The sequence below is a fragment of the Colius striatus genome, chromosome 2 (genome assembly GCF_028858725.1).
Source record: "Colius striatus isolate bColStr4 chromosome 2, bColStr4.1.hap1, whole genome shotgun sequence".
Classification (NCBI taxonomy): Eukaryota; Metazoa; Chordata; class Aves; order Coliiformes; family Coliidae; genus Colius; species Colius striatus.
This window is the reverse complement of record NC_084760.1, coordinates 66245838-66272118: the sequence shown is the minus strand read 5'-3', so window position 1 is coordinate 66272118 and position 26281 is coordinate 66245838. Positions and strand designations below refer to the sequence as shown.

At 36.4% G+C, this 26281-nt stretch overlaps 1 protein-coding gene across 1 annotated transcript in view; it reads left to right on the top strand.

The window, feature by feature from the left end:
• WDR27 (WD repeat domain 27) overlaps positions 1–26281 on the top strand; it is a 61891-nt gene that overhangs the window by 31150 nt on the left and 4460 nt on the right. Inside the window, exons 19-22 of the mRNA XM_010198880.2 lie at positions 3748–3845; positions 4143–4264; positions 12311–12408; positions 19004–19106. Of these exons, the coding sequence (XP_010197182.2) occupies positions 3748–3845; positions 4143–4264; positions 12311–12408; positions 19004–19106 (421 nt within the window). The remainder of the gene's footprint in view (positions 1–3747; positions 3846–4142; positions 4265–12310; positions 12409–19003; positions 19107–26281) is intronic.

Below are 26281 nucleotides of genomic sequence, written 5' to 3'. Positions count from 1 at the left end.
GCCAAAATACCAAATACACAACTGTAGACATTACAACAAATCCACAAATCAGTCTGAGGCCTGGTTATATATATCTATAAAAAAAAGGTAGTAAAGGTTAATTTACTTTGACATTTCCTTGTGGTCACTCTCCAGTTCATTTCCCAGCATTTCTTTCTTTTATGGAACACTGCATCATTCCTTGTGTTTTTCACAACTCTCATTCTGCCTTCTGAGTTGAGCTTGGAAGAATGCTTGAATGGCACAGATTCAAGAACACACTAGATATAACCCCAAAGCATTCTTTGTACCCATAATTAGAAGGGATGGCAATGCAGTCTGGCTAACCAATAGATTGCTACTGTATTTCAGAGGTGCTACTGTATTTCAATGGCATATCATATCACTGTGTCTCTGTGCAAAGCTTTTAAAGAAGTGTTCAAAAGTATAAATTAACTAAGGATCACAACAATTTTATTCAATGATTAAGTTTTGGTTCAGTTTTAAAGGTGAAACTGAGAATCATAGAATCATTACAGTTGCAAAAGAACTTTTAAGATCATCAAAAAGTGGAAATAAGATATATTATATTCCTTTTCGGCTTAGTTAAGTGTATCCTTATTTACAAATGTCATAGAGGAGATTTATTGGAGTTCTGGGAATTTGATAGAGATCTCCTGACTTCTGCTTCTATGATTAATCTCAAAATGAGTCACAACCTAAACAATTTTTTTTTTACATTCTCCAAAATTGCTAACTTTAAAATTTCCACTCTCATTGGCAATTGTGCATCCTGATATGGAGTGTAAATATCTGTTGATCTGTTGAATTTGTTGATTTGTTGATTTGTTGAATGATCTCCACCCTCCTCTGTAGTGTAAGAAAGAGTATTTTTCAGTTGTGATAAAAACACATTCCAGAAGATGAAGTGATTCTTTTCCTTTTCATGTAACTAATTTTCTTCTTTTACTGAACTCCAGGCTGTGTCTGGGAATGTATGATGGGACTACTGTTTGAAGATTAATTTTTACAGTGCATATAAAAAATGTTTTTAATAGTCTGAAACTTTATGACTTCTTGTGCTGTTTGTGGTCTGTAATTTAATTTTGAATTTCTCATGTGCAGCCATTTTCCTTGAAATTTTAAATGTCAGATCTACGTCAAGAATATTTTGAGGATTTTGGGGAGGATTTCTTTTTGGGTGCCTGGTTGTCTTCTGGTTTTAGCATAGTAATATACTTCCATGTGTTGAAGTTTTTTGTCTGTCATCAAAATGTTTCTATGTTATCTGGGTCTCCTGAAAAATGCTTTTAGCAAAGGACTTCAAATGTGTTGAGAAGTAGGCACATCAATCTCTGCATCATTACAAAAAGTGTTTGTGTCTTAGAGTCTGAGTTTATATTTTACTTCTGAACCTGAAAATAACCAAATACTGTAAACGTATTCCCCAAGAATGATTACATCCCCAAAGTATGCAGGATAGAAGAGATTATAGAGATTGCTCATTTACACTGTTGTCAGAATTCTAGTGATTGGAGGCATTAAAATAGGACAGAATTGAAGTTTGTGTTTATCAACAGAAATGTGATTTTATTTGGATAACTGATCTGTAGGATTGTCAGCTGAGATTGTGTGCTGTGTATAGAATTTGAGACCTGGAAAAATACAGTAAGAAAATACCGTTCATCCTTTTTTTTTTTTCCCTCTTCCACAAGCTTTTTTGTAGTTTAAAGAGGTGTTGGTCTAATTTAGACATTTTTGTAGTCCATTTTTGTGCTACAATAACCTCTTCAGTTTATTTGTGAGGTAGAATTTTGTCTATATTCATGTCAAACACCTGTCCATCAGTGCAACGTTTTCTAAGGGCTTGTAGTGTTTCGGAACAGCTGAAAACCACTTCACAAACTGTCAATGACAGTGCATTTGTATTGGGAATCATGCAACAAAGGAATTAGCTTTGCTAATGGCAGACTGTCAAATTTATCTATGGAAAGTGGCCAGATCTGAGGTGGAATTCTTAAGCTAGTTGTTTATAATTCTATTTTCAGAATTCACTTCTGATAGAAGAATAAAACCTGGTTTTATTTCCTTTTGAAGATTTCTTACTTGTTACTATGTTCTCTTTTTTACTTAAAAAGTAACCCTTGTTATATTGACATAAATCTGTTGATTTTCTGCAACAAAAGCACAGTTAATCTGTTAAATGCACCTTCTTAATTATAAGCTGTTAATATATTTCAATAATCTAAAAAGCTTTTCTTTTGTGTACTATTCACACCTTTATCTTGATAAACATTATGTCTTCTGACCTTTACTGGATTAATTCCTTGGATTAATTCCTAAACAAGAGGAATATCACAATCTTTTCTATAGAAAACATGAAATTATTCTAAATGATAATGTAGATTGTACACTTTTGCTTATGTTTCAATATAAATTTTTATTCTCAAATTTTGTTCTTATATATTACAGGTGAGTGTTTTAAGATTTTGCCGTGTGACCTTTTGAGTTATATAATACCTTTCTTTGACAATCTAATTGTATTCTGTGTTGCCTGTTAAATCCCACTTTATTAAAATGATAAAAATGTAACCCAAATTGTTATGTAAACTTTAATCTGTAAGATATAAGAACTAAGGTACAGGGTTTGTCTCAGTGTGTTGCCTGCCTGAATTTTAGTTGACTTGCACTTTGAGTTGAATGTGTATAGAACATGTAGCAAATGCATTCTATCCAAAACATGTAAGGTCTTAAATATACTAAAATTCTCCCACCCCAGGTTTGTTGCTGCGCTTGATGTTATATGTTTTGAAATCTTTTTAGATAATTCTGGTAAATGGACATGGCTATCTCCCTCTTTGACCTCTTACACTGCCCCAGACTGCTCACTCTGGGGGCACAGTGAGAAGCACAAAATATCTTAATCCTGAGCAGGCATTGTTCAGCAATAGCTAAATCCTATGAATAAAATTAACTGCACACCAGATACACCCAGTACAGTTATTAATAACTCTGTTTATCATCTTAGGTGGTGACTTCTATGGAAATGATGCATTCTTCTTGCTTAACATTTGCATGTCCATGTCTACATCCATGTAAAAACACTTGGACTTTGGTGGATTTAAGATCAGATCCATTTCATCTGTGCTGATATATTTCAATAAACAGAAAGGTCTAATCAGATTGAATCACAACAGAGTTCTGCGTTGTGTAGTACAAATAAGACTGAAGCCATTTTAGAGGGCATAACAACATGTTTGCAACGTCTGCATGGAGCTGGCAGATATCCCACAGGACCTTGAAGAGTCCAGTGTATGTTGGGAAGCCACATGTCCGTGGTAGTGTGTGATCAGCCCCTGTTTCTGTTCCCATAAAAGTGAAATTATTCTTTCCCCCCTAACTACATTTTCTTTCTTATTGCTCCTATGATGAGGACATGAAATGCTGTATTGAAACTAGTGGTATTTCTGCTCTTTCATTTTATTTTTTTCTCTTTGATACTTTCAGTATACATACAGGATTATTTTAGAGTTTCACATTGATGAAAGATCTACTTTATGTATAGAAATATCATTTTTGTTTTCATCCAAATGAGTTTTCTTCCCACGTTTTTTAATAGAGTTCAGCAACAAGTCAAAAGGTTTGTGGCTTTCATTTTTAATAGGGAAATAAAGCATTTTGTTTTGCTTTGTGATTCCAATGGGAGTTTATTGTTGGCCACAGGTCATAACTTAATTAACACGAGTGTTCATTTAATATCTTTTCCAGATACAGACAAAGAAGTGTTTACAAATTGGTACAGAAATTTTCTATGGCTTCAACAATGGAGATTACCAGCCTTTCAGCAGTAAATGATTTTTACTCTTGTATCCTTTGCATTTCTTACTTTTTTTATAGTTCTTTGGACTTAATGACGTGGAAATAACTTCAGCAGATTTTGTTTCTCAACAACTTAGAATTTGTTTCTCAACTGTTATTTCTCTGTTACAGTAAAAATACTGTAGATTTGTGTTGATGAACTTCAGCCTTGGAAAAAAAGTTATGACTGTAAAATTTCTGGTACTACTCATAGAGCACCAAATCTTGATATCTATTTATCTATCTTTTTGTCTATCTATATACTTTTGTTCCTTTATATCACTTTAACACAGAGAACTGTACAGATATTGTACTTGCAGCTGGCAGCAACCGAGCACTGGAAGTTTTTGACCTCAATGCAGGCTGTAGTGCAGCAGTGATACCTGAAGCTCATACTAGATCAATCCATCAGATTTGCCAAAATAAGGTATATACTTCATTGAATTTTATATGTAGTATCACTGCAAAAAAAGAAATGCGAGGCTAAAAATATAATTGATATCAATTGATAAAGTTTATTATATGATAGGGAGGACAAGCAAGGTCATAAGTCTCTGTGATAAAGGTACTGGGACCTCATTTGTTCTCTAGTAGAAAGCAGAGAGCAGTGAGAATAACAAGTTTGCTGTTAGGAAACTGTATGCTACCCTTTGCCTTTCTTGTCTGAGAATGTAACATTGTAGTTCAACAGGAACTTTTGCTTATGTAACAGTTCTCCTTGAAAGTTGAATCTGAAGTTGTTTTGTTTATCCTGAAACTTCAGAAACAGCAACATCAAGAACAGACATTTCTCAGTACTGCAATAGATGACTTAAAAACCCTCTTGCTTGCTCTTTTTTTTTTGCTTGAAGATTGATTAGAATGTTTGGAGGTTTTATGATACTGTACACACTGGAACGTCTGCTGTGCTAGGTTTGGTTGAGTATGGTTCTTCATTCCCAGCTGGAAAGTCTTTGCTTCTGTGGGTTTAAAAAAGTTACTTATTACTACTTTTGTAGAACTCCTTGTGGGTTTTTCTGAGAGTTGTTATCTGGTAAAACACTTAAAATTGTGCTGGCTATTTCAGTACTATTTGGAACACATACAGGCTTAAAGTTCTGGCTTCTCTTTTTGCCTGGTCAGCTTAGTGGCTTCAGGTTATTTAATCAAGAAAAACTTTTAAGCCATCTGCAATTATTCACTTGAGACAAAACCTAGAGGTATGTAGTATAGCAAAGAAAATTGACTCCTTTAAAAAAAAAAATAGATTGAGGTTCTCTTTTTTTCAGTTATATTAAATGAATACTTTAGATAAGTCAATAGGAAAATTACACATCAACTGTTTTCAGTTGTATAAATTTGCTAAATATAATTCAGTGCATTTACACTAAGATAATATGCTAAAATATTTTATAGATATAAAAATATGTAGAATGCTGTGTGTAAATTATATCATGTTTAAAATGTGAAACACATTGTAATCTAAGGTTAGCTAGTGATGAGGCATGGTGCAATAGAAGCTAATCTTGTGGACTGAAATGATGATGAGGATCCAGTGCAAACACAACAAAATTTATGAAGCCTTTCCTTTGGACTAGCCCTAGTCTTATTTCGTGGACTGAATGCTCATTAGTGCATGCAATTCTGGTTTAGATTCATGCAAATCATTTCCCATGTTCCAAGACTGCTTTGGACAGTACCTGGACAGTAGAAAGTGGAGACAATCAGGACATATATTCTTTAAATAAATAAATGAAAATCTATGTAGAAGATTTTGTAAAACACTAAGGAAGACATACTATGATACAGTATGGGAGAAACCTGTTAGTAAATTATTAAATATGTAGGATATTCTAGAAATAGAAGCAAACAGCACAATATTCTGTTATTTATGTTTTTTGACAGCAGCAACTGTAAGCAACTATACATAATTTGCAATGTAATGACTTAGATTTTAAATTGTTCTTTTGGTCCATTCTAGAGAATGTTTGTAACAATTGTCAATGTGTGAAGTTAGTCTCAGCCTGCAGTGTACTTGATTAAGCTTCCTATCTAATTTGGAATATGTTCTTGTCACAGGAGACTGTCTGATGTATAATAGAATAGTATTCTGAATCACCTTCCAGAGCAGGAAATATTGCAAATGTACATATATATATGCATATTCATATACAAGTTTTGGCTGCACTGACTGTTACACAGTATATCTCTTAATAGAAAATAGGGTAGGGTATCCACTTTAATAGATGTCTGCAATTCCTGTTTCTTTTTAGAATTTTAGTACCCTAAAAGTAAAAATACATTTATGCCTGTATGACTTTGTTACTATGAGACATAGACTGGTAGTGAAAATTAAATAAACATATAAGCTGCTGCTATATCAATGTTTCTGTAAAGGTACAGGTTATCTGCATGACACTACAGAGATTTAGAATGCACTGTAGGGAAATCTTCAGAAGAAGATTCAAACATTTAACTGTCAACTGAATCCATGGTCTGTTTGCTTCACTCTCCTGCCTAATTTTGAAAATCTCTCTGTGGTCTGTTAAAATTGATGTAAATGTCTTCTGTCTCTAAAGAATCAAGTAACCTTTGTTTTATATATAAAAATCTGCAGTAATTGCCTTGAAGCCAGAGGAGATTTCTTTACAGTTGCTATTCTTGAAATCTGCCCAAAATATACTGTCCAAAATCGTTGCATTCAACTCCCCTACTTGCACTCCCCTCCCTGCCTTCAAATTCTAATGACTGTAGGTGGTCAGAACCATCACTTAACGTATAGTAGCATATAGCAGTAGCACATGTCTTGTTGCAGTGGCAGTTATCAGTGTAATAGAGTCTTTATCCAGTAATGGTATGCTGAAAATGAAAAACCACCCTACTGAACCATTACTTTGCAGAGTTTATTTTTTTTTCTAGCAGGAATGTGTTGAATCTTCCTGACTCTTATTAGGTTGAAATATTTAATCTGCAGCCTCTGTACTGATGTTAAGTACAGTTGATGAAAACTTCTCCGTGAATTAGGCAAGGTAATCTCTGTTCCCATTAACACCTTGTGAAATGCTACAGATGAACTTAGGGTATGTAGTCATACAGTGTACATAATTTGAATAAGTACATGGAATGTTTGCCATTTTAGTCTAGCAAGTTTCTGGAGTAGTCCTTCTTTTCAGAATCTGGTGGTGGTTCAGCGCATTCTTGCTGTCTCTCTTTCATCTTCTTGGAGATGAGAACAGTGGCAGCAACCAGATGGAGCTTCCAGCTTATTTTCTATCTTGTCACTCTTGTGACTGTACTGACAGAAGCTTCCTGACAGTTCGCTGAAGATTTGGAATAACTAACCTATGACTGACACACGTACGTCTGATCCTGTGTCACTTGACCAGTTTACATCTGCAAACCTATTTCACCGGCTGATGCTAGGCCACATCTCTCTGTCATTACAGGTGCTCTGACTCTGCACCTATAAGCCTTCAATTCTACCTCTTTACTTGCTACAGCCTCTTTACTTTCTCCTCCTTCTCATTCTAAATTCCTTCATTCTAGTAGAATCCTTCTCCCGAGAAGGATGATAGAAGGTTGATAGTGTTTCAATCATCCACAACCATGTAGATTACTGTTGTTCCCAGTTCTCTTTTACTCTGATTATGTCTTCATCTCTCACCTCCTTGAACCTTAGTGTCTTGCAAAGGTCCAGAGGAGACCGCTGCAAGAACTAGAAGCAGCTAGGTTTGGGCAGATAATGACCACGAGGGAGGAGGATTCAGGGAAATAAAGGGAGCAGCATCAGTAAAGTTCACTTCCAGAAGGCTGCAACGTCTGCTTCAGCATGAAGAATATTTGTAAACATCTTTAAATGAAATGCAGTAGCACAGTTAGAAAGTCTTCCATTTTAAATTCAGCTTTTCATACAAAGGATTACTTCAGAAATTAAACGAATCAATAGTATAATGCTGAAGAAAAGTAATAAAATTGCATGGAAGCTGAGGAAAAAACAGTCATCACTGTAACTTGTAGCAGAGAAAAGTAAGAAAAAAATCTTGAGTGGTAAACCTTAAAGACAGTTGTTTCCATATTTTCACACGATAAGAAGCTGCCCTATGTTGTTACATGTTTATAGTGAGATGAAGAATAATGAATACAGTGAAAATATATCTTCACACTAGCATCACATCATGCTGGAAAGTATATGTTGCTGTAATCAGTCTTTCCTTCTTTATCTTTGTTAACTGGAGATATAGCTAAATGTCTTAATGCTACCCTTAAATTGCAACAGTGGTTTAAAGTAACACATGTCTATATATATACACTGTATATACGTTTGCCTACATATTTGTGAAATATAAATATTTTCACACTAGACCTTTCCATCTGTAGTATTTCAGTGACTTGATTGTCATTTCTTCAGGTTTTATATTGTACAGAACAGTATATTGTACAAAACAGTTTTTTGCGTTGTGAGTTTTTGTTATGTTGTCAATATCAGGGAAGGGAAATCAGAGTAAGACTGTAGCAAGCATCTCTCAGATGGGAGATAGAAATTCTGAAATTTATAAAAGGGCTATTTTAGAGCTATACTTATGGGACTGTGACAAATTTAAAGGATTGGGTGAAGAAAAACATTAAAAAGAAGCTGGGCAAAATTGTAACAAACTTTCCTTCATCTAGGGAAGAAATTCTTTAGTAGTGTGCTTACTATGAGATTTTCATTTAGGTATTTGTATTACTTGTGGGACATTACTTCCCATTTGTCTACTTTAGATCAGTAGATTAGTTACTTAGTATTATATATATAAAGGACACTTAGTTCTGGCTCCAAAATAGTGCAACTTAGCTTACCCAAGTCCAGGAGAGGAAACTACAAAAGACATGCCTAGCCCTTGAATCTCCCTATATGATTAAAGTTTACACAATTAAGTTACTTTAGGCCTTGTAGTGCTTGCTTAGAATATCTATAATCTTGATTTAATTGAGCATATTAATGTTTATTCTTCCAAACTTCAATGTATTTTTGTTTCCCCAAAATCTTGGCACTAAATTCCTCTAAGTGCTTGGAGCATGCTATATAATGATAAAAGCTTGTCTTTCTTTGTATACAGGTTCTTCCAGCAGTAACAAAACTAATTAAGCATCCTTTCTATAGGATTTTAAGTCTATGCCCTAAAATATCATCTTCCAAATCCACTATAAAAATTCTGATTTTACTATTGTGTTCTTTGTAACTCTCACATCCCCACCACATGCAACTTTCAGTGTTGCTCCCTATGTTCTCTAAACACTGCTATCCTTTCATAACCTTATCTTCTTTTCACATCCTTATTACTAGTTGACTGAGAGGCATGGCATACTTCACTCTTGTTCTGAATTACTCCTGTGCTGGCTGGTTAGTGGCTTGTCAAACAAAGTAACTTTCCTTAATAATGGCTATGCTGGTTTGAATTTCTGCGTGATAATTACTCATTTATGTGTATCGTGTGGAAAAGTAATTATCATCTCAGATTGTATTTAAGTAGTGAAACAGGTTACAAAAATTGTGAGTAGGAATCAACAGACAGTATAGTTGCGTAAGCATCATTGCATCAGGAAACTGAGCTAAAAACATGGTACTGTGGAGATGTGGTGGTAATGCTATGAAATAAATATACATGAAATAAAAAATAAGCTAAGTGTTTACTTAAGAGATGGTGGAAAGAGGTTCATTGTTCTCTTCACCCTTAGAAGACTGATGGAAGTCTCCAACTTCTCAGTGATAGACTGTTGTGAGGGACCTTCTACTCTTTTCCCTGAAGTCTGTGTTTGGTTTCTAGACTCTACTCTTGGAACTGCTTATGATATTTTAGCACAGGGTGTTACTAGACCCAAGTGATGTCACTAAGTTCCTGAAGAGATGAGCATGTCTTGCTTTTCTTGCCATAGTAACTTCATCTCACTCTGATAAGTAGTCTTTATCCATCTAATGCCAAGCCTGACAAAGTGAATATCCTGAGCCAATAATGGATTTACACTACTGTAAGTTTTATTCAACCAGTGTTTTCCAACTTGATAATCTTGGTTTGATGCATAAGATCACCTAATGAAAACTGATTAATCAATGATTAACAAAGTATTAGTGACTTTTCCTGGTTCCATTGCTTTGCATACTAACTTTTAAGAAACCTAGCAAAATGAGTTGATCGAAATACCAAATTTGTGTTCCTGACTTAGAGTACAGGAACCTCTGAGATACAGAAATAGATGGCAATTTGAGATCAGACCACAGAGATTCAGAGCTTTAGGGTTAGCAATACATTTGTAGTGCTGCAAGACATATTCTTTGAACGGGAATCTATCAGTATCAGCCACAAATATTTGGACAGTATCATGTTTTCCTGGCAAACACTGGTGTAGGTTACATACATTTTCAGAGAAACAGCAAAGTTTCTAGTTTTCCACTGAGGCCTTTTTGATTCCAAATTGATTGGTCCATTAATTAGGAAATGTATGTGATGGAAAGGCTGAAAAATATAAGAGGCTGCTTAGATGTTTCAGGCAGTTAACTTCCTAGCCATAGTGACAGCTATCAGTTGTGCTTGTATGGAATTAGTGAATGAGATAAGGATTCTGGTGTACCATGTCCTTCTTGAGGCCAAGTTTTATATGGAAGTTGCAATGTGGTTAGTCTAGAGAGAGGCTGACAAGAGGTCTTCAAGATCCGCCTGGACATGTTCCTATGCAACCTGATCTAGGTGACCCTGCTTCTGCAGGGGGATTGGACTAGATGATCTCTAAAGGTCCCTTCCAACCCCTTCCACTTCCAAGATAATAGGGCATAGGCAAGGGAAAAGAATATAGTCAGAAAGAAAGAATATATGGAATAGGCTATTTTTGCATTAGATTCTCATAAATGATAGTTTGTAATAAATTAATGGACTATAAAAACACAAAAGGATAAATAAAGTTCTCTTTGCATATTGTCCCAACTAGTATATATTTTCTTGGCTTCTGCAGCACTATTCAGTAGTAAATATAGTTTGAAGAAAGTACTGACATAGTACTGACAAAATGTCAGGACAGGAAAGGAACAAAGGAATTACACTTTTTACCTATATTACTGTTAGTGTAGTCAAAATTAAAGGAGTAGTACATGAGGTAAATATGTATGTGTCTGTAGAACTTTTTGCGATAGGATCTGTGATCACTGCTGATTGAGGAAAGGATGGTGAGTAAAAATTTTAAAAACACAAAAAGAAAGGGCACTCTAACTTTTAATGAATACTATCCTTTGGACAACTGCTGTTGACAATTACTTTTTATAGTTACATGCAGCTAATGTGAGAATGTATAGACTTTGTTGGAAACCCTGTTGCACAGTTTATTTTAGCTCATCTGTTAAAGCAGACTGTGGTAATCCTTAGTTTAGGAAGGAAACCTGCTTGAAGGAAAGACATGAAAACTCCTATAGTGTTTTTAATGCTGAGTTCCCCACTTTGTCTTGCCATTTGAGGAATTCTCCTGACTAAATACTAGAGCATTTTCCAGCTCTACACCAGTTTTCATAATGAATAGAAGATTCCTGGCAGTCAAGAACTGATTGCGGGAAATGACCTTGAGGTTTCTGTGATGTATTCAGCCAAATCAAGAATGTGAATGGTGGGGAAAGGAAAGAGGAGTTTTAACTGTTTAGATTTAGTTCCCTGGAGAAAGAAGTTTGCAGCCAGCAAAAGGGCCAGGATTTGCCAACATGAATGTTAAAAAATCAGAGGTTTAAAGATAAAGTGGATTTAATTATATAAAAGTACAAAGCCAAAATCCGTCCTGTTATGGATGAATGTAATTGCTGCTGAAGTCAGTGGAAACTGGGCCCACTTACGGAAGGGCTAAACATGGTTTATAATTAAATGTTGGATTACTCTTTGATCCCTCCGTTTCCCTGCTCTTATTTCCTCCCCTAAACATCCCATAACATCTTCCGCGATCACAAAATGATCTTCTCCTACATTCATAATGGATCCCATACGCTTACAGGTAATAATCCCTGTCAATCTGCGAGATGACCCAGAGTACCTGTCCTGTTGACTCATTGTGGTGAGTGGCACCCCTAGAGGAGTCAAGGCAGTGCTCCATTTCTCTGATTAGGTTATGGGAGTTTCTCCACATCCCAACTTTCCTCTGTGCTACTTTATGTGTGTGCAGGCAAGCTTTTATTCACATAACCTAACAAACATTTCTTGTTTATTTTTAAATGGACAAAATTCTTCACTGAGAAGATGGTCAGTTACTGGAACGGGCTCCCCAGAGAAGTAGTCATGGTACCAAATGCGTCAGCGTTCAAGGAGCATCAGGATGATGCTCTTAGTCATATGGTTTAATTTTAGGTAGTCCCACAAGGAGCAGGGAGTTAGACTCAATGATCCCTATGGGTCCCTTCCAATTTGAAACATTCTATGATTTTGTGATTCTATAAATATTTAGCACCACAAGAACAGTTACCTGATACTGACTTCATGTTTTACAGGGATCATCCTTCTGTACACAGCAACATGAAGCTTACAATCTTTTCATGACCACAGCTGCAGGTGATGGCATCAAGCTGTGGGATTTAAGAACACTGAGGTAAGGGTGAATTAAATTCCTTGCAATAAAGAGACATGTTTTATTCAAACTTGTCACACTTGCTGTAATGTACCAGTAGAAATTTGGATGTGGAATCAGATCTACAATCAAGCCTTTAGAAATTTAAAGGTTTTTTTAAGGGTTTAGAATTTACTAACTTTAAAAGACTAAACAAAATGCTGGAAAGACATTAAATGGTCAAGATTTATCACCCATTTTTACCTACATTTGTAGATCTCATTGTATATATGGAATAGTATGTTGAACTGAATGCTAACAGTATCTCAAAACCAGCATGTCATTACTATTAAATGAGGTAAAATTTATGGTTCATCTGTTGAATAGAAATATAATTGTAACACTATTATTACAAATCCTGTATATAGTGCTAAAGATTTGCATCATACATTGTTATAAACTCAGAATAAAATGCTACTCTTTCTAAAAACTTTCCAGTGTTGTACTCTGGAAAGCTGTGGGACAGAGCAGTGGAGAGTAAACATTGCTTGGGAAAGGAAATATGTGGGACAATCTATTGTGCAGGCTAGAAGAATTACGTTAAAAAAGAGATTGTATATGTAAACACATTTTTTGGATAATATAATTTTTCTAGTACTGAATTTTCTATTCAGTTAATACTTAATGAGCCTTTCATTTATTTCCATTTCTCTGTTATGAGAATACACTAAATCTATAGGGGGCATATATGTTCTTGCCAAAAGTGTTGCTGTATTACCTGCACTGAATGTCAGACAGTAATGAAACTAGAGACTGCTGGGGTTGGAATATGTTACCTTCTTATGTTTTTCTAATAAGCTGCTCAAACTGTGTTGCTGAAGAGTAATGAAAAAGTAGAAAGCTTTTCACAGATCGCTTATCTGTCTTTATTTCTAAATACTAACATAAGTGGAGGAGGTAATAAATGGTAAAATAGTTAAAAGTGTAAAATCTGGGCAATCAATTAAGTGAATCTGTTCTGGAAAGAGGGGAATCATTTATATATGTTCTTGCTCCATATTTAATTTGGCAAAGTTGGTGTATTCTAGTGTCCACTGTGTTCTATTTGCCAAACTTCAAAAAAAGTAACTTAAGTCCTTAATGACACACATTTTAAGGGTGCATATTAGATATTGTGCGTATGTGTGTATATGTTACACATTAGTGATTGATGGCAGTAACTTGTGGAGAAGAAACAGAGAAAAATAATTGGTTTTTACTTGCTTGTAACTTTCAGAAAAACAAAACTCCCACAATTTTAAAAACTAAAATTTTCTCTCACTATTCAGACCAGAGTTGAGTCTTCCATATTTTAAAGTCTATTCTTGAATTCTTATAAGGAAGAAAACTGTTCACTTTTTCCTAATGTGTTCACCAGGTGTTTTTCACATAAATAAATGTGGAATGGCTGAATTTGGAAAGCTCTATATGAACCTGGAACAAATCTCTGCTGAGGTGTTAGGTCTACAATACAGTTACACAGATTGAAAATGTCTGCTTTTTTTTTTGGTTCATAGGTCTTGCCCAATCAAATCCAGTCCATCCCTTGCACTGTTGGGTGCTTACAGGAGAGATTAGTTCCTAAACAATCTTATGGTGGGCCAGTACCTTTAATCTCTTAAAGTTGTTGATTTGTGAAGTTAGTGCATCAGCCATTACTGTGTTGTGAATGGTCCCTCTGGAATGACCTCTCTTTGATTGTTTTGGATTTTCCATACTAGGGTTTGTTTAGTAAAATCTTTGTCCAGTGTTCTTGAAATATAACAAAGGTAAGTCCACCTCATTTGTACTGTTTGCAGTGTTATGCATGGTAACACTAACTGCAAGATCTCAACTTTATCATTTGTTGATTTTGTTCTAAATTTTTGCCCTAGACATCCACAGTGAAAACTGTGTCGCTTTTGTTTAATCTCCTTGTTGCTCTTCACAAGTTCTATACTTAATAATACTTAAAGTAGGAAATTCTGATTAAATAGGGAAAAACCCTCCAACATGATGCTCTTGAAAGCTGCAGTTGAAAGCTTGGGAAATAATTTTCAGAGTAACTCTGCACAGTTGTTTCTTTATTCAACTTCTTTGATGATGATACCTTTTGTTATACTTCTGACATGCATTCCTTTTCTCATAATTGACTGAGGAATCATAGCAGAATGCTCAGGTTCTTTTTTTGATCTTTGCTTAGAGTAAATCTTCAGACATGTTATCCTGGCCTGCAACTTTATAAGTTTTGAATATATTGCGCTTTTTTTTTTTCCTGAGTTCCAGAAGATTTTTTTTTCCCATTCATTCTATGTTATCAAACTACTTTCCCCACCCCCACCCCAGCAAAAAATCATTTAACCTTTTGTTCCTGAAATTGATGAGAGTGTTTTGCAACTTCAATTGTCATCATTCTGACTGGATAAAGCTGTGAATCTCTCTTACACTATTGATAATCTGGAAACATGCCAGGATTGCTTCAGAGAGTGCCAGGAAGTCTATGGGTTCCTCTGAAGCTGGTACAAGAAAAGGTATTTTAACTTTCTGGTGCTCTCAGCCAACCTCACGCAGCCAGGTCATCTTGCCAATAAATGAGAGAATCTTGGACACTGCTAGTGGGTTTTGGATTTACTCAGATTCCTGCTTCATTTGCTTTGAAGTGTATGGATTTGTAAAGTTTCATATGAAGATTTTGAATCTTTTTATACTTCTCCTACATTCTCCTCATTTAAAACTATAGCTAAGAAAAGTTCTGAAGAATCTACAAAATAGACTTATGAATAAAGAACTGAGGAGAATAGATCTTTTTGGAAAAAACAACTCTAGTTACTCTTCTTCCAGCTTAGAATAATGAACTCTAAAGCTTTATGAATACATGTCTCTTAGGGTAAGGTAGTGACCTTGCACCAACTTCCGAGATATTGTGAAGATCAATTTAAGTCTACCTTTTCTAAAACTTGCCACAGAAATATAGAGATGGGAAACTTGTTGAGGGAACTGATGTAATGTTGAATAAGAGTAGGATGGACAATAACAGCTGAAATTGGGAATTAATTTAGAAAGAAAGAATGGGAGAGTTGTGCTAAGCTGTCAGATATGCTCATTATCTACCTAGAGGAAAAAGTTGTTCCTGCCCAATTTGATTTGCAGTCAAGATACATTTTTAATGCAGCAAGTAGCATGAAATAGCCTTATCTGTGAGAGTATTCCCCGATTTATAAAGATGTGTTCCACTCTAGTATCTTCCTCTTACAAAGACAGAAAATGTGACTTTTTTTTTCTAATATACTGCAAGTTTTTTGTGACATAAAAAGATATATATTTTGGAATGTAGATGTCATGGTTTAGCAAGGAGCAGCTTTTGCTTGGTAACAGGGGGATAGGGGTTGCAGTGAAGACCCAGTAAAGAGTTTTCGGACTCGCTCCTGGGTTCAGACCCACCTCCAGCCCGGCTGGGCCAATCTGGCGCCTCTGCCATCACTATTTAGGGACAGGAATTTGAAGCACTGGTAGGAGGTTGTAAGTGTGGTACAAGATAGAGATGACCATGTAAACCCCACAGTTAGAGAAGGAGGAAGGAAGGAGCACCAGACCAGAGACCCCTCTGCAAGTTGTGGTGAGAATGCAGGCTGTACCCCTGCAACCCATGCAGGGCCATGGCAGGACTGAGAGCCACCAGCAGCTCCATGTGAATGCACCGGGATGGGCAAGGGACTGTGTGGGCAGGCAGCCATGGCGCAGGCCGTGCTGGAGAGCCTGCACACCGCAGAGCAGCCCCACACGAGAGGCAGAGAGGAGCTGCAGCTTTTGGGATAAATGCACATCGGAGCAGCCTGTGCAGGGCTGCCGTGTGTGTGTGTGAGGTACCTCACGGACTTGCAGGGAGGACTGGTGCAGAGCCCACCTGCCCTGAGGAGAGGCAAACAGCAGAGGCTATCAGGAATAGACTGACTGAAACCCTCACTTCCTGCCCCCCCGCGGGCTGTTCAGGGAGAAGGAGGTAAAAACAGGACTCTGAGCCCGGGAAGAGGGGAGGAGTGGGGAGAAGGGCTGGTCGGACTCTTCATCATGGTACCACTCTGTGTTGTGTTATGTTTACTATGTTTTGGGGTTGTATGGTTTTGCTTTAGTTTTTGTTGCAATATATTATTTTCTGTTTTCTTCCCCAAGCTGAGTAGCCTGGTCTGTTTTGTCCTGGACCTTGAGGGACAATTAAGCTCTCCCTGCCCTTTAGCAATTCTCAGGTCTTTGGTAATTGAGGCTAATAGTGGTCTTTTGCTCCCTGATGACCCTAAACCATCAGTAGACTAAAAGCAAAGACCTTGTTAGCTCTTAAGTGGAGTAATTGAGGTATTGGTCCCAGATGCAGAAGAGTAAAATTCTTTTCAAAAAAGAAGTTGTTTGCAGTGATTTATTAGGAGACTCTTCTGTGAAGACCAAACACCTCATTGAGTGAGGAATCTACCTTTTACAGGCCTTGACAATGAGATCTTAAACACTGAGAACCAGTCCTGATGGCCATTGCTCTACTTAAGGAGGAATAGTGATCCTGAAAGTACATTCAAGAGGGACAGAGGATATATGAATTTTGTTTATTTTTATTTTGAGGAAATTTCTTTCATGGGATGTCATTGTATCTTACAAATATAAGATCAAAAATAATTTTTTTTCTTTAAACATTTCTATGAACATTTTCTACATGTGATAATAGAAAAGACAATGAGGACTGTACTTTTTGAGGGACTCTTAAATTCACAAACACTGCAACTTAGACTCCAGAAGAGACACAGAAAACATGATTGACTTGTAGGAGAGATCTACTCTACACAATGAAGATATGTTTGGTAGGAACCTAACTGTGCACAAAATCTTGAGATACCATATCTCACCATGAAGGAGAACAGCAGACAGATGAGACACAACATGCTTCATTTTTGTTTCTGTCTAAGATATTTTAAATACTTCCCCAAATTCACAACACTACTTTTGCTGCTTAATCACAGAATCATATGATTACAGTTGGAAGTTTGGAGGTCATCTTGTCTAACTTCACTGCACAAGCTGGGTCAGCTACAGCTAATTGTCCATCACTGTGTCTTAGATGGCTTTTGAATATCTCCAAAGAAGGAAATTCTACAACCTCTCTGGGAAACCTGTGCCAGAGCTCAGTCACTCTCAGTAAAAAAGTGTTTCCAGTTGTTTAGACAGAGCTTGCTGCACTTCACTTTTTGCCCATTGCCTCTTGTCCTGTCACTGGGCACCACTGAGAAGAGTCTTCTTTAAAGCCTGCCTTCAGCTCATTGATGACTGATGTCCTTGTGAGGCCACTCTCAGCTATCTTCAAAAAATTGTGGTGGTCAGGAGAGGTGTCTGGGGACTGAAGGAAAGTAAGCGGCACTCCTGTTTTCAAAAAGCACAAGGAGGAGATCTCAGGAAAGTATGAACTGGTCAGCCTCACCTTGATGCCTAGGAAAGTGATGGAACAACTAATTCTCAAAACCATTTCTAGTGACCAAGCACTGGCACAGATTACCCAGGCAGGCTGTGGGGCATGGCACCTTGGAGATACTAAAAATCCATCTGGACATGATCCTTGGCAGTCAGCTCTAGGTGAGCAGGGAAGCTGGACAAGATGAACTCCAGAGGTACCTTCCAATCTCAATCATTACATGACTCTGTGAAACATGGGAAGCATGTTCTATGCTTTATGTGTTTTCTTTTAAATTACCTTCCAAAAAGTAAAGTTCTTTGGAGGTTAAATCAAGTATGTATTCTGTGACTTGTCTTCCATTGCCTAACCTTTGAAGTCATATATGTTACAATGTTAGTATTCTCCTTTATTGTCAATAGGAAGCTTGAATAGAGGCAAGTTGTTCAATGGCCTGCCCATTGGTTATTGAAAGTCTCAAGAGCTACCTGCAAACTGAAGTTGACTATCACAGTTCTTTACAATTATGTAATTTTTTTTTTTAGATTGATATTAATCTTTATCTCATTAAAAATGTTATTATTTTTTAAATGAGCCAGGTCTACTCAACTATAAAAAATTGCCTCACAATACTACCTTGCAATATTCGCAGGAAAAGTAGGAAATTAATTCCTTGAGTTACATTTAAATACTTTTTTTCCTTTAGACAACGTTAACACAAATAGGTAAGAAGTTATATATGGTTGTAGGGTAGATAGCTTTATCAGTTTGGAATATCAATTGGATATTGCTTTTCTTCAATTTACAAGACCCCATCAATGAGTGCATGAGCTAGGAATGTAAATAGAGCAACATAGATTAAATATCCAGATTTTGGTGTAAGAAAAGGAAGCAATAATTATTTCTGTTATGATTCCACATACTGGATCTTCATTTGTAAACTGAAAAGGCCAAAGCATGATTTTGAGCATAGTCCTGGGTTGGTCTTGTGTGCACATCTTGGTTTTAGTCATTTAGTCTTCCAGTTTTGTCAAAATCCTACTGCAGAGGTATTTAAAATTGAATTTGTGGATTTGCCGTAGTGAATTTGTAGACTAAGAAAAACGGATGAGACTTAATAAGATTTATTGAAAATGGCAGTAAAAAACCTAGTTCTCACTTGGTGTTAATAAGACTGAAATTTTTCTGAAGGTGTGAACGTCGTTTTGAAGGGCACAGTAACCGCTGCTATCCCTGTGGAATTGCAGTATCTCCCAGTGGACAATTTATAGCCAGTGGATCAGATGACAAATGTGTAAGTAATGTTTGCTTATTTTCTTCATATTGTACGGAAAGTAGCCTTTTTGTACAAGTTTCTAAGATTCAGCTTAATGTGCAAAACTGAGATGAAGTATACTTTCATATACTTCATTATATGTAGGAGTTATATATGGTTCCTGATCTGTATATTCTTTATTTTGCCTTAAGAATCCATGAGTAACCAAGTCAGAGTGCTCAAAGTAATTGATGAAAACATGTTTCTAAAAGTTTTCATAGTGCTTGACCCTGAATTGTCACGTGCCATAAAGACACGAGGTGTGATATCCCCTGAAGCACAGCTTTATGTAGCATGTACATATCTGTCTAGGAACTGTGTAGCAATGACACGTTAATATACTCAAGCTCTGAAATAAAAGGTGATCAATCTTTCATTACTTGTTTCTTATGAATCAGTATGCTGAATAAAAATTGCAATTTCAACTGCAATTAGAACTTTTAATAACTCGTGGTGTAACTTTGATTGTGTGTGTTTCCTCCTTAGACAGATTGTCTTCTCACTCAGTGTCAACTGTATTTAAATTATTGTGCTTAGCAAACAGTCTCAAGTAAAAGCATATTGCTGACTTTTTGAGTATGCACCTAACTTTAATTCATTAAGTTGTGCATTGTTGACACAATGTTTTTAATAGTTAGATGATTGTTGGCTTCTAATATAGGCCTTTGAAACTGGACTGGAGTTGGCTTCATTCTAAAAACATCCTTTCAAACAGCTGGATAGGAAAAACTATCTTACTTTCTTCTAGGTCTTTCTAGGTGACTCATCAGGACTATGACACAGGTTTTCTGGTCAACTTCAAATTCAGAACATGAGGAATTTACTGTTGTGGCTAGTTTTGAAATACTGACTCCAATTGTGTGAAGGTTAGAGATTTTATTGGCAGATTGTTGAAGGTTTGGCAACCCAGATAATGTTCTTGACATTTCCATGATAATATAGTTTTTGTTTCCAAAATGTAGTTTGCAATAGAAAAGAAAGGCTTTTTGCTTTGTCTGTGAAACAAAATGAATCTAATAGTAATCTCAGCTTATGATGTATATTATAAATATACTTAGTTGAGATTTCTAATGAAGGTTGTTTTTAAATAGTATAGAAAAAGGTGCAGTCACAAGACCTCTTCTCTTCTCTTCTCTTCTCTTCTCTTCTCTTCTCTTCTCTTCTCTTCTCTTCTCTTCTCTTCTCTTCTCTTCTCTTCTCTTCTCTTCTCTTCTCTTCTCTTCTCTTCTCTTTTGCATTAAGGCTATTGTTTGAAATTACTGCTGATACAAGAAGAAAAAAGAATAGAGCATGATTTTGCCCTTACTCCAAATTCCTGGTACATGGCTTGTCATAGGAAGTGGAATAGCTGAACTGCATCCTGCTCCAGTTGGCATGTGATCCCTGGTGGGCCCGATGCCAGTCAATACTTTTTGGTGTGGCTCCAGGGTTAGAATGGGCACAATTTGCATTGTATGTCTGTAGAGAACTTCAATGATTTTTGGTTTTATCTCCTCGGGAACACTGAGTCAAGTTTTAGACTCTTGCTACGTCTGTGCTCTTACGATAAAATAGAGTTTGGGGGCATTTTTAGGAGGCTTCACTTTGAAATGTTGAGATCGGATATACTTTTGTGTTTCTTTTTGAAAAAGAAAATGGAACATGACACTTACCCTGACAGACAGACTGATGTGCAACTGTAACAGTTTTAAGAGCATCAAGAAGCTACATATTTGTGTAGATTACATTCTATGAGTGAATGTACATTGGAATTCAGTGGTGTGGATACAAAATGTTATCTTGAAATAACATATTCTGTAAATATGTTGTGTAATTTTTAACTGACCAGCAACTACATCTTCAATCATCTTGGAGTTTAATTTATCAAGTGCAATGCTTGCACCCTGTGGTGAACAAATATGATTGTTTTTAGAGCCAAAAGCATCAGAATTGGAATATAATTGAGAGACATTAATCTTAAACTGCCTGTTACATTTCACAATATCTGAAATGTTTGACAAAGGAATATGTTGGCTGCATTGATTAATTGCAAAATCAAAACCAGATTCCTGCAGGACATAAAATCAGAAAGCCCAAACGTGTTATTGTAAACAAAGAGATGTAAGTTCTCTCTGTCTTTTTTGCTTCTTACAAATTGTATGGGCTATTTTATATAGTATAACTGCCGTGTGGTTGAAGAAGCCACTAGTTTTTAATAGAATTCATTCGATGTGAGATTTTTACATACTGTAAATCATGGGTGGAGACGAATAATCTTATAGAAAATACTCTGTATGCAAATGTAGGCAAAACAGGAAGTCAAAGTAGCTATGAGTACCCAAGGTTTATTTTTTTGAATGCATGCAGCTGTGAGGTGCTAGATCTGGTGTTCACAAACAAAGGTCTAAAGGAGGACATGATAGTTGGAGGCCGTCAAGGACATAGTTATCACAAAATGATCGAGTTCTCAACCCTCAGAGAAGCAAGGAGGGGAATCAGCAAAACTGCGACCATAGATTTCTGGAGGACAGACTTTGAATTGTTTAGGAAGTTGGTTGCCAGTGTCCCTTGGGAGGCAGTCCTCAAGGACATACAAGTCCAGGAAGGCTGGACATTCTTCAAGAAGGAAACCTTAAAGGCACAGGATCAAGCTGTCCTCACGTACAATATGTGCCAGTGGGGCAGAAGAACATCCTGACTGAATGGGAAACTTAGGTTAGAGCTCAAGAGGAAAAAGAGAATTTATGATATTTGAAAGAATGGTCAGGCAGCCCAGGAGAACTACAAGGATATTGTGAAATCATGTAGGGAGAAAATTAGAAGGGCCAAGGCTCAACTTAAGCTGGCCACTACTGTAAAAGACAATAAGAAATGTTTCTACAAATATATTAACCATAAAGGAGGATGGATGAAAGGATGAGGATGAGGCAGAGGTACTTAATGCCTTCTTTGCCTCAACCTTCAATAGTAAAACCAGCTGTTCTGTGGGCATCCATCCACCTGAGTTGGACAACAGGGACTGGAGACCGAATAAGGTGCCCTTAGTCTGAGGAGCAATGGTGTGCCACCTGCTGCTCAACCTTGAGACAGTGGGGTTGGTTGGAATCAGCACAAGGGTGCCGAGGGAGCTGGTGGAGGTGCTCACTGAGGTACTCTCCACCATCTACCAGCAGTCCTGGCTCACTGAGGAGGTCCCAAAGGATTGGAGGATGACAAATGTGACACCCATCTACAAGACGGGCTGGAAGGAGAATCCTGGGAACTACAGACCTGTCAGAACTTGATGCTGAGAAAGGTTATGGAACAGATTTCCTTGAGTACCATCCTGAGGCACGCATAGAATAACCAAGGGTTCAGGCCCAGTCAGCATGGCTTTATGAAAGGCAGGTCCTTTTTGACTTAGCCTGGCAGTGTGAGGTTAGTAGTTGAACTCAGTGGTCTTAAAGGTCTTTTCCAACCATTATGATTCTATGTATGTATTTATACCCACAGGGCTTGTTTTCTGTATATGTGTACCTCAATCTACAACTCTGACTGCAGTTGAATTTTGTGTAGTGTTCGTATGTGTAATCCTACTAGTTGATTGCATTCTGCTTACAAATTCATTAAGATGGGATGATCCATTTTAAAGCTAATGAAATTCCCTGTTATACCTAAACATCGCAATAAAGATCCTCAGCATCATCTGAATCTTGCATTATTTCTGTCAAATGGTCAACACCAGTACAAAAAAAAAAGGGAATGCAATTATTGATAGAGTTAATATAGAGAAGAGTTGTAGCAGCAGTCAGAAAAGAGCCACTTCCAGAGTGGGTACGATCCAACCGTGCTGCTTTATAACATGTGGTGAGATAAATTTTCATAGAACAAAATCCTCAAGTAATAATTCTGCATTCAGCGAAAACCAAGTATATTGTCCTAGTAAAAGCAACCTAAATACACCAGTGTTTGGTGCTACATAAATTCCACAGATAGCTAATTTCAATGCTTCATGTATACCACTGTTTTTATTTGTCTAACTAAATAGAAATTAAAATCAGGAGGAATAGAAATTGGAAGCTTTTAAGACAGGTGACTTAGAGAAGCAAATCTGAAATATGATTTAGATCTGTTATGTAATCTTTTTTAATGAGGAAAGTTCAAACTGTGTTAGTTGTAACTGCCAGCATACTGCTACATTTGAAAAGTATCCCCTGCATCTTGCAAGGTGACTGATCTTGATAATATTAACTGTTTTAATGATAAAAAGCATTATTAATTTTCACTGTTGCTCATTTTCTATTTATGTTGAAGGAACTCAGATGGAAATTGGGATCTTACTGTGGTTGGCAGTTCCCTGTGATTACGAGAAAGACAGAGAAGGTGATGTTGGAAGGGAAAGGGAGGCTGAGAGGTCATACTGTATTCAGGATTTTGGTGACTGAAGGTTTTGGTGGCTTGAATAGACTTTCTGTGCTACCATGTGGCAAGTGTATAAGATATCTTGGGACTGAAGAGCATTAATCAGTGCTTAAGATACTTGTGACATCTGTTTTATTATGTGTGGATTTGGCACTGATGCCTGTAGTTAAGATAGTCTAACACTTTCCACTATAATTCTGTTTTCAGTTGCTTATAATTGAGAACCTTTTGGAATGAAACTTTCGATGCTGGGTGTCTGCTTCAGGCTGATTGCTTGTCATTTTAGTGTAAATAGTTCAGGTGTTTTGTCTGCTTGAGATGGAGGGAATATGGATGGTTCAGTGGGCATGTGCCCCATTTCCCACTGGGAATGGTGGAGTAAAACCCAAACAATTATGTCATGTAGTTTGTGAGTGTGCATCATTTTTAGTAGCACTAATGGAGATGATTGGAGACTAATACCTTATTAATAAATCCAGTTGTATTTCATTAAAATGTAAATAAGGCTAATTATTTATATCGAGAGGTTTTGAAACTTCCATCTTCTGTAGCTCATTTCCAATGTTAGAAAAAATAGTTGCAGGAAAAGGTTGATTGTGGCCAGACCATGCAAAACATCTAAAGAAAAGATCTCTACTTGCATAAAGTCAAAGTGGGAATCTTGAGTATCAGCATCTTTTGAGTTTTTTTGTCTTTTCACTCCTTTTAAGTGTGGTCTGTTTGTAAACTATGTGCTCCAGTTAAAAGCCACAGCAGTTACAGAGTTTTTCTTGAAACTGGTGTTGGTGTTCTGATCCCTATGCAAGAGCTAATAACAAGAAGTTTTCTGTTATACTTTTGGTGTTTCTCTTTCTGATTTGTTTCCTCCTCTTTCCCTTCCCAGGAAGGTGTAGGAATGACTTTGACTCAAATGCATATGGCCACAGATTGGACTAGGAACAGATGGAGACGAGTTTGCTTTGAAGACAGAGTATAAGAAAATAGAGGAAAGAATTTCTAGTGAAACTCTGCAGATAAAGAGTCAATTTATTTAACACACTCTCTCTAACAATGCAGTAGATTTAAGTAGTTTTGCATTTGGATACAAATTCTTCCCTTCAAGGAGGGACCTTCACCTTTCTTCTCTGTCTCTTGCTACAAATTTCCAGATGAAAGTACAAGCTTGTATATGGTTGTAAGGTAGTAAATACACTCTCACACTGTGGGTTAATCGAAACTGACTACTCCAAATTTTCTGCAAACTTCAAGTGAAAGGCAACAGAAGAAAGTACATGGTTATGGGTGCAGGACACTTGTTTGGAAGCCATTGGTAAAGGTGAATGATTTTTACTTTTGGCTGACCTTTGGACATAAATGGAAAGGAAATACCAATATCTACTGAATCAGTATTTTTATTACAAGAAATTGGTCTTAATATAAAAAAAAAGATATTGACTTTGGCTAAAGTCAATGACAGATTATATACATACATGCATTTGGGATATTGCTGAGTACTTCCTACACTGTTTTCCTTTCTTTTTTTATTATATTTGGTTTGCTGAAAATTTGTTTCTTCTCTGTGATTGAATTCATATTTTCAACTTTCTTTTTCTTCTGTCACTAGTGTTATGGTATCATTTATAATTCACTTAACATCTTTTTTTTCTATAGACAAGAATATGCTAAAAAAATCCTAGTAAGTATGGAATATAAAAACAGTTTGAATGACATCAGAAGTGTAGTAAAACTGAAATGATGGCAGACTGTAGTAACAGAATGTTTATACTGGAGTTATTCCACTTCTTATGAACACTAAATGTCATTTCTGTTAAAATACAATTTCCTTTGAGCCATTTTGGGTTGGGGTTTTTTGGTTTTTTTAACTTAAATTTTCTGAAAAGTTTCTTTTCAATCTTGCACCAATTTAACTTGTATTCTCTGATTTTAGCCTATCACTGGCCAGCTTAAACATCTGTAACTAGAGTAACTTAAACAGAAGCTGTTTTTACACACTTTTTTGGTGGTGATTTTTACAGTGATATTTCTTTTAGTTATATTTATTAGTTTAGTTATTTCTTTTAGATATTTTTATTACCTTACATGTCAAAATCACACGAATTTAAAATATTTGCTACTACTTTCCTTAAAAGCACAATTATTGGAAGAGAAAGTGATAGCTGCCACAACATAACAAACTGTTCTGGGATGTAGTTGGGGACTCTGCTGCTTTTTCTTGTTGAAGCTGAGTTACCACACCTAAATATTTAAGATATATAGGGCTAGAAATACAGTATCAGAAAGAAACTTAACACTAGTTCTATTAGGATAGAATTATTGGAATGAAGTACAGTGGACAAGTTGCTCTCCCAGCCATGCTCTGTGTGTTTTTTCTATCACCTGTTTAATATAAAAGTAGTCTCTGTGGTAAAGATCAAAGTAAAGATCTTTCCCATGCTGATGAATGCTTCAGTGGTTAGCTACAGTTGGGCTTCTAGCTATACTTTCTTGTCATTACCTTTCTCTGACACAGTGTGCAAGGGTTCTTCTTCATTATGCGAGATGGAAGCGACCAGACACCAATATAATGTTCATCGACTTCAAATTTATTGTCGCATCGCTTACTTTTTCCAAATGCTGTATACGTGCTACAATTCATGGCAGTTAGTTAATACTAAGGATCACATGCTATGCATAAGGTCTCAAAGTTTCATTTTTGTAACAGCTTAGTCACCAACCTCATTGTGTTAAAACACCATCCTTATTGTACTTAAAACATCAGCCTTATTGTGCTTAAA